Here is a 14,355-nt window from a genome sequence, read left to right as displayed (position 1 = left end):
AAGTATGTGAAAAAAGAGGGGAGAAAGTAGCAAGAAAGAGGGGAGAAAAAATAGGGTAAGATAGGGTGAAAAATTGGATGTAATTTTGACCACCTTTTGGGAATATCAGGGGGACAAGGGGCTTGAGAAATGGGCAGGGGTTGTAATCACCCTGGGAAAAGTGGGGGAAATTCGGGGAAGGGTTTTCCCGGGCTTGTTGCAGTGCCGTAAAAGGGGGCAGTATTTTGTGCCCCCATCCAACACCCCAAAAGCAAGGGGGGTTCGTTCTCGAAGGGCGGTGGTCAGGTGCATGGGGGGTAAGTTGGCGGGCTTGTTTTCGGAGGCAGGGGGCATCCCGCAGCCGGCAGGGAAGCGGAGTCGTATTCAGGTGACAACGGACCACTGAACCCTGTGCATCGACGTGGCCCCAACCTATCGACTTTGCCCTAGCACCACCGCCGCAGCGTGAGCCGAAGGGGCGATCTCGACCCATGACAGCGGCGTCCACAAACACGAAGGGCTCAGTCAAGGAGGCGACAGTTCTCGTGACGCCAGAGGCCGGACGTCGGACAGCGGTGATCCAAGGGATGAAGCACCGCGTCTCGAATGTGACGCCGATGCGTCGCATTCACGAGGGGCTGAGTCTGAACGACTTTGTGCTTCTCATGAAGGAGGTGGAGAGTGCCGTGCGTTCACAGACAGCCTCGTCCTCCTCGGCACACGAGACGTCTAGGTAAGGTGGATGTGGACTGTGCCTGGTCGGCTCACCGACGTGTGAAGATGCGAAAGAGCTGGTAGCAATGATGAAGGGCGACAGCGGTCTGTCTTGCGTTCATGGTAGTGTGCTGTGACGCATGTGCACCGTTGCATGGGCGCTTTTCTTGTGTGTGCATTGGATGGAGGGAGGAAGGAGGGGGAGTGGTAGCTTCCACGGAGAAACAGGCGCTGGACTCTGCATGACATGCGCAGTGACACCCAGCGTAGGCGGTGCAGAGTTGATGACGGCACTCTTGATATCCGCATGGTACCCAGAAATTGTAGCCGCACACTCGAAAAACACCAAATACACTCAGCGGACGCCACCTCGGCGCCGCCAGCTGAGTGGACAAAGACTTAAAAGTAAAGCACACGGTCGATTACGATTGTTATCGTCATCATGGCCGGGCTCATCCCATACTGTTGGTACCGCAGCTTAATGGAGGAGTTTTGTGGAGGTGCAAGCTTTGCGAAGTGCACTTCTATGAAGAGTATGCGTTGAGGTACTTACTGTCAAAGTCGCACGCCAACCATCTTGAAAAGAGACGCTCTGTGTGCGTGATACTTGACAAGGACTGACCCCATGCACGTATATGTGTGTGCGCTGTTGCGCAACCTCCATCAACGTCACCCTCGCAGTTTTTAGCTCCTCTCTGCCCTCTCTCTTTCACGCCACGCATAGTTTTGGTCTATTCCTTCTTTGCGCGCCCTCTCACTCTTGTATTTATCTTCCACTCACCACCCCTTCCTCGTAGGTGTGCACTAGAGCGGAAAACCCCTCTCTCTCTCCACCCTTTCAACCCTACGCGCAGAGGGGATCTCACCAGCTGCCACGTGCTTCAGTCGATCTTGCGTTCATTTTTGTTGCTGCTCTTGAGTTTGTGGGGGGGGGGGTGCGTGGGTAAGTGGCCAACAGAGGAGAAGACAGGGCTGGTGCACACTCTTCTTGTCTTTCCTCCGACACTTCTCTATTGCTATTCGTGTTGCCACAGCCGCTGTTGTAGAGCTGGCGTGCTGCTGATGGGGTGTTCAGTCGGGTATTTGTGTCTCTTTTAGTGTGCCTGAGGGGTGGCACGGGCGTACACTCCACTCGACGCTACACGCGCTCTGTGCTTGCCTCTCCTTTTTTTTCCCATCCATTGGCCCCTGTTTCATCTCAATGTGGGACTACTTCCTCTTCCAGCACCGCTTCCTTTTCCTTTCCCTTGACTAGAGCGTTTCTGCCCTCCCTCCCTCCCCCTCCTGCCCATCAGCGCATACGCATTTGTTTTCGCTCTTCTCTGGTTGGGCAGCCCTCGCTTAACAGCCGCCGCTTGGCTGATCTGAGTGCCACACGCCCTCTCTTCCCCTGCCCATCCCACCACCAGCACCCCCCCCCCCTCCCACCACTGCGTTTCTCGCCTAGTGACGCTGCTTCGCCTAGCCTTCTCCGAACTTCTCGAAGGCGTGCGCGTGTGCGCGTACCCGCTTGCGGCTCTCCGCGTCGTCTGGCCCCTCTCTCCCGCTAATTACTGATCGATATTTTTATTTATTTATTTTTCATTTTATTTTGGCTTCGTTGCGTTTTGCCTTTCTTTTCGGTCCGTCTTGCTCTCTCCCTCCCCCTCTCTATCGAGGAAGAAGGGAAGGCAAAAGGTGGGGAGGAAGAGGAGAGGAGAGTAGAAGAAGGGAGGGAGGGGGGGGGGCGAACAGGAAACGTGGCAGGCACACACGGCACGGCACGGCACATCACTCGTCGTTTATGGAATTCCCAGTGCGCACGCCCCTCCCTCCTTCCACGCCTACGTTTACAGCGTTGCTTCTGTCGTCTTGCGTTCTCTGCCTCTTCTGTGCTCACTAGTCGCCCCTGTTGGCCTTTCTTCCGCTTTTTCCAAGTTTCCCGCTCTGTTCTGTTCTCTCTCTCTCTCTTTCACGGTCACATCTCAAACAAGCGAGGGAGGAGGAGGACATACACACGCACGTGTACACGCAGTGATCAGTTAGGGATGGGGGAAAAGCAAACCACATACACCCCCACACCCACGCACAAGAGCACACTCACGTAGAACTGGCCATCTCTGAACGCACTCGCTCCCATTCTTCTCCACCCTCATTCATAAAGCACCTCGCCCCACCCCTCTATCTGAGGTTTATTCCCCGGTAGCATTTACCCCCTTTTCCTTCCAGCCTTTTGTTTTCTCTCTCCCTTTCTTGTGCTTCTCCCTCTCCCTCTCTGTGGCGCCAACTTTGGGCTGTTGCTGCGGATTGGCACCTCTGTTGGCGCTGTTTTCCCTCTTTCTACTTTGGCTTCCTGCCAAAGCACCCGTGTATGGAGATATTGCTCCGTTCTGTATGTCTCGTAGCCCGCTCGAGATGTTCTACGGCCTCTTCCTCCGCCCCTATATTGCGCGCAGCGCACCAGCGTCTTCGGGGAGTCATGCAAGCGGAGACAACGGCACGAGTACTGTGCCAGTAGGGCCCAGTGAATTGCATAACGACAACGCGAGCCCGGGCGCGTTCGGCCTAGATGGAGTGGTAGGAGCAACTGCCTTGCAGCACTCGAACGACACCGCTGTACCCGCCGCGGCCCACGGTGGTGATCGTCGCGCCTTCGAAGGCGAGGAGCGTCTGCTCGAGCACCCACACGCGCCGCGCCAGTACCCACTGGATCCAGGGAAGGATGCAGATGTGCTCGTCCTGCTGGCGCAGCAGTATTCCATCACCTCCGTAGTTATTACCCACTACCGTGTTAAGGAGAACTACGTGGAGTACGTCATCGAGTGCGTGCGCGGCCACTACGCCTGGCGCGTCTATCGGCGGTATCAGCAGTTTAAGGCGCTCGACCACGATTTGAAGCAGCTCTGCAGCAGCCGGCACGGGTCAAGCCATGGGGCCTACGGTGTTGTGCCGGTTCTTCCTGGCAGTCACTGGATGGACGTGACGAACCAGAGCCCGGAGCTGGTGGAGCAGCGGCGCCGCTACTTGGAAATTTACCTCCAGCAGCTGCTCGTGCCTAAAAATCTCTTCTACGTTGCCCGAACTCAACTGTATGACTTTCTGCACGATGGGGAAGTGCCCACGCACCTGAGGCTCACTGGTATTCAGCCGCTGCTGGGGTTGATGAGCACGTGTACGGACTTAGTGAGCGATGAGGGCGACAACGAAGCGAACTGTCACGAGCAGCAGGAGCCTACTAGTGTGACTGAAGGAGCGGTGGCAGCCGTGTCAGGAACCGGGGAAGACTCTGCACTTCCGCTTCCCACGTCGGACAGCACTTTCCCTGCTCTTCCAGCCGATTGCGAGAGTCCCACACGAGTCACCTCGGGTGCCTCTTCTCCTGAGGCCCCCGGTAATGCAAAGGGAGAGGTAAGCAGTCGGCGGGCCTCGGATGCCACGGCAGTGGCAACCTCATCAATACCCGGCCACACGGTGGCCCTCGCCCCGAGCAGGGGGCCGTCGACGTTGCTCACCACAAGCGAGGCGTGCACGGACGTCCGCAAAACCAGTGTGGCAGCCGTGGATGACGCAGACGATGACGGGGAGGCGAACAGCTCGAAGGGGCAATCAGAAAACGCGCACGACACGAACGAGGTGATGCTGGTGGAACAATCGCTTCACAGCCTCGCATGCGGAGCGGCCTTTATGGGAGCATATACCACGCCGGTGAGCTTCGCAGATGAGCGGCTGCCACCAGCATCGGCGAACTGCGCGCAATGCAACGCCGAGTTCACCTCTTTCCTGTACCCGTGCCGGTGCTTTTTCTGCCTGGTCCAGTTTTGCTCTGCTTGCCTGCAGAAGCTGGTGGTGCTTGAAAGCGCGTCGGCGACAGCCGCGGACAGAATCAACTCCGCGCGTGACTCGGTGCCGGAAAAAGCACCGTCGTCTGCCGATGCAAAGGGTGCCGGGAGTGGTGTTCCTGCTTGCCGTCAGTGTGCGGAGAACTACATTCGCCGTCTCGATCGCTGCGGCACCGCGCCTGGTAGCGGCTTCTACAGGGGGATGCAGTCAACGTTTGGCACGCCGGCCCAGTCTGGTTCGCCGGTGCCACTGGGCCGCCTCTCACAGTTGTCCCTCGCGGCGGGCTCATCGCTCACCGTAAATACGCGCAGCTGCGTAGGAGAGGAAAGCGGCCAAGTAATGCAGCAGCAGCGTGTGATCAACTCCACATCGCCCATTCCGTACTCCTCACTCTTGTCACCTCGAGGCTCCTTAGTCAGTCGCAGCGACAACCTGTCGCCTGTCGGCTTACAGGACTTTCAGCTACTCACCGTCATCGGGCGCGGCACGTTTGGCAAGGTGCTCAAGGTGCAGCTGCGCGCAACGCACAAGGTGTACGCCATGAAGATCATGAACAAGGCGACGGTGTACCGGCGGTGCATGACGTCCTATATGAAGGAGGAAAAGACTATTCTGACAAGCATGCACCCGAACCCATACATTGTGCGATGCCACTACGCGTTCCAGACAGAGTACTACCTCGTCTTGGTCATGGACTACTTGCCTGGTGGTGAACTGTACGACTACATCTATCCCACGCTGCGCCTCTCTCCCGAGGCGGCGCGCATCTATGCGGCAGAGCTTGTCCTGGCGCTCGAGTGCCTGCACCGCCAGGATGTGGTGCACCGCGACTTAAAGCCAGAGAATGTTGTGCTGACGGCGGATGGGCACATCTGCTTGACGGACTTTGGCCTTGCTCGCCGCTCATTTTCGCACAGCCGCCGGCGCAGCTTCGTCGGCAGCCCAGAGTACGTGGCACCGGAGATGATCCAGGGAGAGGTGCAGACGGCTGCAGTGGATTGGTGGAGCTTTGGCGTGATGCTGTACGAGATGCTGGCCGGCAGGACTCCGTTCCACGCGCGCAACAACAACACCGTATATGACAACGTTCTTCATAAGGAGTTAGAGCTGCCAGTTCTGCGCGCCGACGACAGCGCAGACGCTGCTGTAGCCACAGCGTCGCAGCCGGCTGTCGCCGAGGGCTCGCCCACGTTCAGAGGCTTTTCTCCGGACGCGGCGTCACTACTGACGGGCCTGCTTGCTCGAGATCCGTCGATGCGACTGCAGGACGCGAGCGCGATCAAGCAACACCCCTTCTTCCGCGGCGTCAACTGGGAGGACTTGTGGCACCGTCGCATGCCGGCCCCCTGCATCCCCGGCGACATGCGCGATAACGACGTGCGGCACTTCAAGCGTGAATTTGTGTCAGAATGGGCCTCAGTGCCGCCCCTCACCAACATGACGCGGGCCTCCATAGAGGCACTCACGAAGTGCTTCAATAACTTCCCGCTGAGCCGCACTGCCGCGCCTGCCGGGTGCGCACTGGTGGAGAGCACCCGTACACTTTTCACCTCCCCCGCTTCCGGCACCCCGTTGCCCGCCACTCACTCACCACAACAGCTGTACCGAGGCGCGCGAGTCTCGTCGCCCTCGCTAGCGCTTCCTCTGTCTGTGCTCGTCACTGACAGTCGGATGGCTCGTGAGCCGGTGCGCTTCTTTCATTCCATGACCGAGGCGCAGCGGCACTTCCACGGCGTGTGGCGCGTCGTCTCTATCGAGGTGCACGCTGTGGATGACGGCCGGGTCATCTTTCCGTGGGGTGGTAATGTCTCAGGAATTCTTGTATACACTAGCGACAGTCGCTTCAGTCTCCAGCTGACGCCGAGCACCCGACTCCCCATTGGGCCAGTGCAGCGTGTAACGCAGCTGTCGAAGGAAGACTTGTGCGACACTTACTGCTCCTACGTGGCGGTCTTTGGCCGCTTTCACCTCGCTCCCTCTTCCATGGATGACGGCTGCGGCGTCGTGCAGCACTTCGCGGAGGGGCACCTGTGCCCAAACCTGATGTTTGTCAACACCATTTTTGAGTACCGCACGGATACCGAGCCGTTCTATCCGTCGGCCATCACGAACGAGTCAAAGAATAAGGGTGGCAGCAAGCCCACCGGCGCCACCTCTTCCGCCGCGACGACGGCAGCCTCGGCTTGCACGTCGAGCATGACAGGCGCAGAGGACGGCAGCGGCGGCGGTAGCCACGGACAGGTCAGCGACGGCGGCTCTCTCAGTGGGTCAGAGGGCGAGCGGGGTAAAGGGGAAAGGAGTGGCGAGAAGACCACCGTCTTTGGATACGCCGACCAGCAACATGACGAAGGTTCTGCGAGCACCACAGGGAGGCCGCCACCTTCGCCGCCGGTGCCTGAGCGCCGCATCCTGCTACGTCTCTCGACCAGGCCGCAGCGTGTACCAGAGCATGACTTTCTCGCCTTCACCTCTCTCGTTTTCGAGAAGGTGCCGTAGAGATGGACTTGCGTGCCTGCCTGTTTCTCTCTCTCTCTGTGTGCCCTTGTATGGACCGAAGACGCTGATTTATGTCTGCCAGCTCATCCTGCCAATCCGCACCGTACGCCCTTCGTCTCTCCTCTGGACTCGATTTCGTGCTCTCTTCAGGTCTCTTGTTGGTCTCTCTTCTCCCCCAAACGAAGTTCTGTGTGTTTTCTCTCTCTCTCTTCCCTTTCGCTTTATTTTCCTACTCGCTGCACTGTATGTGCTCGACTGCTCGTGCTGGTATCCCGTACATCTCCCTCCCTCCCTCCCTCCCTCGGAGGGTATCTCTGCCTCTCGTTCTCTGTCACCATTGCTAGTGTACCTGTCGGTGCTGGTGAGTAACGCATCAGCGGACTTGGGAGCGCAGAAAAAAGGGAAAACGTAGAGTAACCCACCAACGCCCCAGAAGCAGAGAAACGGCTGCCCTGTCGTCTTCTCTACGGCGGTTTTCCGCGGTTCCTTCGTTGAGAAATGGGCTTTATTACCCTCCCCCCCCTCTTTTCAGTGGGTGGTAAGGTGTACGCCGGAGGGAGTGCCTATTGCTCTCTGTGCGTCAAGGAGGCACATCACGAGTCGCCCCTCCCCCTTTTCGTACCCTCCAAAACTGATGAAGGATGCAGCCGTTGACTGAGTCGATAACGTCTCCTATGCCTTTCCCTCTTTCGCGCTGACCGTCTTTGTGGCTGTGTTTCCTCGTTGCCTTCATCCTCTTCCTCCTCCCACTATGCAAGCACACTCCCCACTCTTCGTGGTATGTTGTGGCTCCCCCCCCCCCCCCCCCCCCCGACGCAGCGGAGATGAACGCACTTGATGTTCAAGTTTTATAGCCTGCCGGTTATCGAGGCGCCTGCGGGCCTCTTTCTGTGAGCAGAACACTCAACGTACACGTTGCTGCCGTAGAGTACAGCGCCAACTGCCAGCGAGGCGAGACAAGAGGGAGCGCTGCATGATTGCTGTGGTCACGGCTGAAAAGAAGAAGAGCACCACCACCGCTACAGGGACGTGTGTATGGGCATCTTGCCTGATTGACTTTCCCTCGATTCCCTCTCTACCATCCGCTGGCCCTTTTTGTTGTCTGACTAGAGGCGTAGAAGCTTCGGTTTTACGGGCACACACGCAGACAAGCAGACACAAACGCCCGCTCCGATGGTTTCTTGCGGCGGGCATTCCGCCTAAGTACACGCCTGCTGCTGCTTACTCTATTGCTCCCTCTCACTTCGGCCACTGAGCTGTGCCTCCTCTTCTCTCCTTTTTGTTGCTGTCGCTCCCTACCCGCTTTCCTTATTGTTGCATTCGAGCTCATTCACATCATTTCAGCGTTCATCTTCGCTTCTTCCTCTCTGGAGTCTTCAGTGAGCTCTGCCTCACCGCCGACTCTTCCCTTCCCCCTCCCCAGGCCGCCGCCAGTGAGGGTGGGTATCCCAATACTGCTTCATTTCAGCGGCTTGAATCATCTGGGGGATGTTTCGTCGACTGATGGGAGGGAGGGTACACACTACAGTAAGCGGAAAGACGCAGCCCCGTAACGCGGTGAAAACATCGCAAGAGAAGGGAAGAGGGAGAAGGGCAGCCCAGCCTCATTTCGAATCTGTGAAGCGCCTTTTCTTCTGCCTCTATACTCTCGACACACACAAACACACACACACACACACACACACACATGATAGGCATTCTGACAGGCATGCACAAGAGTGACCCTTTAGAGTCCGTGACTGCGTCCATTCCGCCATGGTGCCTTTTCCCACGGCAAGTTGTTCCGCCAAACATCGTAGCGGGCCATGTAGTCTGTTTTGTGCCAGGCCACTTGCTTGCCTGTAGTGGGCTCCACTAAGCACCGACTTCTGCTCTTGTTGTTCTCTTTCACCGCAGGGGGATGCCGAGTCAGTCACCACACTGCTGCCGGAACTGCAGCTCTTTTCTGGCGCCTGCCCTGCCTTTTAGCGTTTTGACGCTCTTTGCTGTTACAGTCGCTAGGGAGGAGTGCTTTGCGGGGTGGATAGACCGCGCGCAGCGTTTCGTCTCAGCTGCCAGGCGTCGTACATGCTGTTCCGCTCAGGCCACCTTTCTGCGCGCGCGCGCGACTGCAGAATCATTGATATCTACGCCGGAAACGTGGAGCGGCGCTTTTTTTATCTGACGGCGTGCGTGTGGTAGCTGCGGCTAGGGTGTGTCAGCGGGGGGAGGGATCGAGCACTGCGCTGCTGATAGGGGTACGTCCGTCAGGGTCACGACCCACTTCGTGTCAACTAAAAGAGGCACACTGGCGAACCCACTCCCAGATGGTGTTTTATCTACACAGTTGCCTTCTGGCATTGCGTGCTGTGGGAGCCCCCTGGGATCGAAAGCTGCCGGAATGTGTGCTTAGCAGCGGCACGATCGACAAGGAGGAGGGTCTGGGGCTGACTTCCAGTAGAGTCTGCAGGACGTGCCGAACCGTCTCTTCCGCTTCATGCTCAGTGCTGAGTAGCTGGACAGGTCTTTGCCGGTGGGCCACGGCAAGAGTGACAGCTCCGTCCCACCCTGCCATCGTCTTCGCGATCCATTTGGCCACCATCTGCCCTGACCTCGCTACGAGCAGCACAAGCCAGATTCCGACTGGAGGGACGGGGGGCCCAGCTGCTCTTCATCTTCACGCCGAAGTACAGCACAAGACGTACCCCTTTGGATCTCCATTTTCCATCTGAGAGGCGAGACGTGACTCATCAAATGAGTACGGTTCCTGTTAAAGGCGCAGTAGGCTGCCTTGTTTCATCGTGCGGGGTTGCTTGAGGGCGAAGACGCGCGCTTTCCGCTCTCAGCATCGTATCCATGAGTGTCAGCTTGCGTTGAGGCTGATTGGGCTCCCGCAGCAGATCTACGAGGTTTCGTGTGTACGTGTGTTTCGTCTATATCGTGGCCCACCTACTGCCTCGATGAATAGCACCGCTGTGTGGTTGTTATTCAGAGAAGCGCCTTTACAGTTGCGAATAGGGACATGCGAGTCCACCGCCTGCGCATTTCTCTTCGCGTTGCCGAGCTCCGCCGGTGCACCAGGGTGTCTCTCGCTATCTGCCTCGGTGTCTGCGATAGATATGTTGGCGGGAATGCGGCGCACTGCGTGGGGGGCCACTTACTGAATTTCACAAAGGCGTTCGTGGTGAATTTATCGCTGCCGCCACATTGTGTGTGTGTGTGTGTGCGCCTTTGCTGCCTCCCTCATTTTTCCCGCCTGTAGTTGGAGTCGTGATCGCTACTGCTATGCGTGCCGGTGCGCTGCAACAGCCTTCTGGCACCTTTTTTCCGCTTTCGGCCTTCTGCGCGTGGCAGAGAGTCTGCAGAATGGGGCTCATCTGCGCCCCCCTCCCCCCTTATGCGGTGTGGGGAGGAGGGGCGGAAAGTAATTCCCCTCGGCCGCACCTCGCTTGCGGAGTGAAAAGCTCGAACGCAGCGCACAGGCTGTCAGTAGTACCTTTTTTGTGGAGGGTCGTGATCGCGAGTCGACGGGCGAGTTTTCCCCACGGTCGAGCAGTATGCGGGCACCACCTACACGAGGCTGACGCTGAGGAAACGTGATAGGGCTAGAGGGTAATGTACGTGTGTCAGCCTTCCTCGTCCAAAGTGAACGCTCATCATGGCCTGTAGTCGTCGTCTTGCTCGACGATAGCGCTTTTGAGGGGCCAGCCAACTGACTGAGGAGGGCGACAGATACACCCGCACCGAATGGAGGGAAGCACTCGTGTTACACGTCAGCATTGCGCTACTTGATGCTGGTCGTCACCGTAGATGAGGCCACTCTGGCCGAGTGAGTCAGCCGACGCTTTACACCGCTTCAGTGCGCACGCGAGAGAAAAAAGTGGCTCTTTTCTGAGCGGCACGCACGCTGCCCTCCCTTCTTTGTTCCTCACCACAACATGCGGATGCATCAGTGCTTTTTCATAGAGTCTACTATTGAGGATTTCATCCGCGCAGATACTGCTCTCTTCCCCTCTTAACGGTGTCCTTTGCTTCTGCAGGGAAAGGGAAGAGGCGCGGCGGTGGTGGTAGTGGGTTTTGGGGTGGACTCTGTGCGCTTGAGCAGCCTCATGAAACACCTCATTGCGAATGGTAGCCAAAGTGGTTGCGCTGGGCATCATCGTAAAATATAATGGTGAAGATACGCTTATGCAGTGACCGTTGGCGCTACCTCACCGCTCTACCGCTTGTTCTGTCCATTGTCTCTCTGCCTCTCTCTTGCTCTGTACGCACTTCATTGCTCAACAATGGGCAAGGGAAAACAAACGAGCGTTATCACCTCTTCGCTGTCGAGTACAGGATTGAGCAGGTTGTGGACCACAACGGGTGCTGTACGAGGCGAAAGAAAATAATCGGAGGGAGGGGAGAGGGCGGCGGTGAGAGCGCGCGACTACACATCTGATTTACGGTTGTCGCTCTTCAAACTCGCACTACCTCTGTCTTTTCCACTTTCTCTCGTTAGGTACGATGTGTCGACTCCCTGTCAGTGCTCCGGCGCGAGCGCGGGGTGGTTTGAGTAATGTCCACCGCCAGATTTCTGTGACTACTTCATTCGCTTCTGCAGCTGTACGACTCGCCAGCTTCAGCTTCCTCACATCACCACCGTCGATGACACTGCTGTCAGCAGTGCAATGCGCTCTGCGCCAGTGTTCCGCGAAGCTGCCGTCGTCTTCCTCTCCCCCCTCCTCAGTGACGTCGTCGCTGTCGGGGCTGCAGCTACACGGGCCAAACTCTCCGGCTATCGGAGGCGGTGGTGAGTCGGTTACCTACGCACCTTGGGAGGTGCGGGCGTTGGTACTGCCGATATTACCCACCGAGGTGGCACCCACAGAGCACAGCGCTGCCACGCCAGCCGGCGCAAAGGAGCGCTGGAGTCAGTCAGCTCAGGTGCAGCAGCAACTCCCTCGCACTCTGCGGCAGTTTCTTGAACGTGAAAGAGGCTCGACAGGTCACCCAGATTGCAGTGGACCTTCAATGGGAATACGGCAGCACGACGTGCAGTCGGCATTAACGCAGTACATGCTTCGCCATTTCCCTGAGGAGGTCGTACTGCTGCCCAGTGGCCTCCTGGCCCGACGCATGCTGCGTACCCCTGTCGCACCTCCCGAAGCCTCGACTTCGGGATTGGGAGCTGCACCAACAAACGCCGACGTACCGCTTGCTAGTGGCGATGCCGCGTTGCCCAGCGCTGGGAGTACTGCCACACCTCTCGACGGCTCTAAAGTAACGGGGTCGTTTCCAGCGACCCCAGGACAACAAACCTCGGCTCCGAATGTGCAGTCACCTCTGCCACCTCTTTCATCATGCTCGAGCGCCTCAGTGCCGCACAGTTCGCTAAACACCCCTGCGACACACGCGGACAGGATGGCTCCGCCACCCCCACCTACGCCACAGGGCAATAACTGGCGCTACGGCAGTGGTGGCACAGGGGCAACTATGGCTGGTGGGGGGCTGCTTGCGCCGCGAGCCACCTTTGGTGGAGCAAGTGCTTCCAATTCGCTCCCAAGCCTCGCCTCTGCGGGCGCTGCAGCGGTGAGCGAGCCAGAGTCCAGCACCCCTGCACCTCTACGGTCGACGCTGCAGGTAATGGAGGCTCTCGTGCCGTATATCCCTACCTTTTTTGTGTCCATCGAAGCCATTGAGCCGACGTTGCCGACGGAGATCCAGCGACTGTACGACGAGACCTCCTTTCGCTTTTATCTGAAGCGGTTCAGACACTACATCGACACCCGCGCTGCTCACGGGTCGGTGGAGATCAGACTGAGGCCCGATTTTGACCACCCACAGCGCGGGCATGCCGACGCGCGCTTTGCTGTTGGCGGATTCAGCGGCCTGGGCGGTAGTCAGTGCGGAGCACAGCCGCTGCGGCGTCCACCGCGGAACTCGGAGGCGAACCTGATTGGCCTGGTGGCGCCGCAGATACCAAAGGAGTACACCCCGCTGGCGGACGTCCTGCAGGACGTTGCCCCCATTGTCTCGCGTCACCCTGCCTTTGATCCTCGACTCGGGGTGACTGGGCTGCTCGGCAAGTACCCGGAGTACTTCCAGATGGCGCACGGGAAGCTCCGCGCGCGTCCGTACCGCGTCGCGCCCAACTCGCTGGACGACCTGGACGCCTCGACGTCTCCGCTGCCGAGCGTCTTTGCCAAAGTGTTGGCGCTCGTGGCGGAGGCAGCGGTGGGCAAGGACTACCGCGTCTCGGAGGAAAAGGCGGCGGCGGCTGTGTCAACCGTTCGCCTCTACAGTCTCCTCACGCAGGCGGAGAAGGTGGAGGTGAAGGCGCAGTGTCGCTCCTTCCCAACGTTTCTGCGTATGCATGGCAAAGAGATCGTTGTCTCGGCAGATAAGATGAAGGTGTACAAGTTCTTGCCAGAGTATGAGGCGTGTGTGGACACCCTGTTGGATGAGCGGCTGCGTATCAACTCTCTACGGCCGGATGATCCAGTACTGAAGATCCCGGCGGAGATGGCGCCGGAGTCGAACGCAGACTGGGCTGTGCGGGAGCTCTACGATGCCCTGCCTCTCATGCAGTGCGTAGAGCTGGAGGAAGTTCTGAGCTTGGTCCCACCGGCGGTCCGGGATGCCCTGCCGTGCGATTTGGGAGCTGTGCAGGCTGTGTTGGACAACTACCCGGAGTACTTCACCACCTGGCCCTACCCTGACGACCCCTCTATTATCGTGGTGCAGCGCGCGAAAGTGGAGCAGCCAAGTTTGGAGAAGGCCGACATCGTGCGGATGGTGCTGCCGCTGATCCCACAGGGCGGGACGACGCTAGCGTCGCTGCAAACTCGTGTGCCACTGGCGCTGCAGCGGTACTTCGCCCGCCACGGCACGGTGTCAACGCTCAGCGCCATGAAGGATGTATTCATCATCTCTGGCGACCGAATTGTGCGGTTGGTGTAGCGCGTCGTGTAGGAGACCAGGGAAAAGGTTGGCGTGGTGTGCAGGTGGCATTTTCTCCCTTCGCTTTGTTTTCTGCGCGTGCGCGGACGCAGCGGGCTCTCCTCATTGTAGCGGCACACTCCTGCAGGACGACTGGAAGGAGCGCGGGGGGGGGGGAGAGAGAGGGGAGATGTTACATCGTGGGCGACGGAAGAAAGTAGGCGCGGAGCAAGTTGGGTCAAATGATGAAGATGAAACTGCGTCCTTTTGTTTTTCACAGAGGTCTTGCTGGTGCCGATTCACCTCACCGCTAGCGCAGGCATGTGCGCGTGTTTCAGCTCAAATGTGCGCCGCTTCTTGTTTCGTTAATTACTGGGACAGTTGACGGGAGATGTTACCCCCCCCCCCCCTCCTCCCACACACAGAGGTAGCCAAACATAATAGCGG

General features: G+C 58.3%; 3 protein-coding genes across 3 annotated transcripts; all 3 read left to right on the top strand.

Annotated features, from left to right (window-relative positions):
• Nucleotides 1-470: 470 nt before the first annotated feature.
• On the top strand, nt 471-716 carry LBRM_28_1860 (sulfate transporter-like protein; the record flags this gene model as incomplete). Its single annotated transcript, XM_001566166.1, has 1 exon — nt 471-716. The coding sequence occupies one exon, from the start codon at nt 471-473 to the stop codon at nt 714-716; it is 246 nt and encodes an 81-aa protein (XP_001566216.1).
• Nucleotides 717-3,066: 2,350 nt separating this feature from the next.
• Nucleotides 3,067-7,008, top strand: LBRM_28_1850 (zinc finger protein kinase-like; the record flags this gene model as incomplete). The annotated part of the gene is made up of 1 exon (XM_001566165.1): nt 3,067-7,008. The coding sequence occupies one exon, from the start codon at nt 3,067-3,069 to the stop codon at nt 7,006-7,008; it is 3,942 nt and encodes a 1,313-aa protein (XP_001566215.1).
• Nucleotides 7,009-12,000: 4,992 nt separating this feature from the next.
• LBRM_28_1840 (conserved hypothetical protein) lies at nt 12,001-13,929 on the top strand (the record flags this gene model as incomplete). The annotated part of the gene is made up of 1 exon (XM_001566164.1): nt 12,001-13,929. One exon carries the CDS (start codon nt 12,001-12,003, stop codon nt 13,927-13,929), a length of 1,929 nt encoding a protein of 642 aa, XP_001566214.1.
• Nucleotides 13,930-14,355: the final 426 nt, after the last annotated feature.

This window comes from Leishmania braziliensis, chromosome 28 (assembly GCF_000002845.2).
Source record: "Leishmania braziliensis MHOM/BR/75/M2904 complete genome, chromosome 28".
NCBI lineage: Eukaryota > Euglenozoa > Kinetoplastea > Trypanosomatida > Trypanosomatidae > Leishmania > Leishmania braziliensis.
The sequence above is the reverse complement of the archived record's forward strand: the minus strand, read 5'-3'. Positions and strand labels throughout refer to the sequence as shown.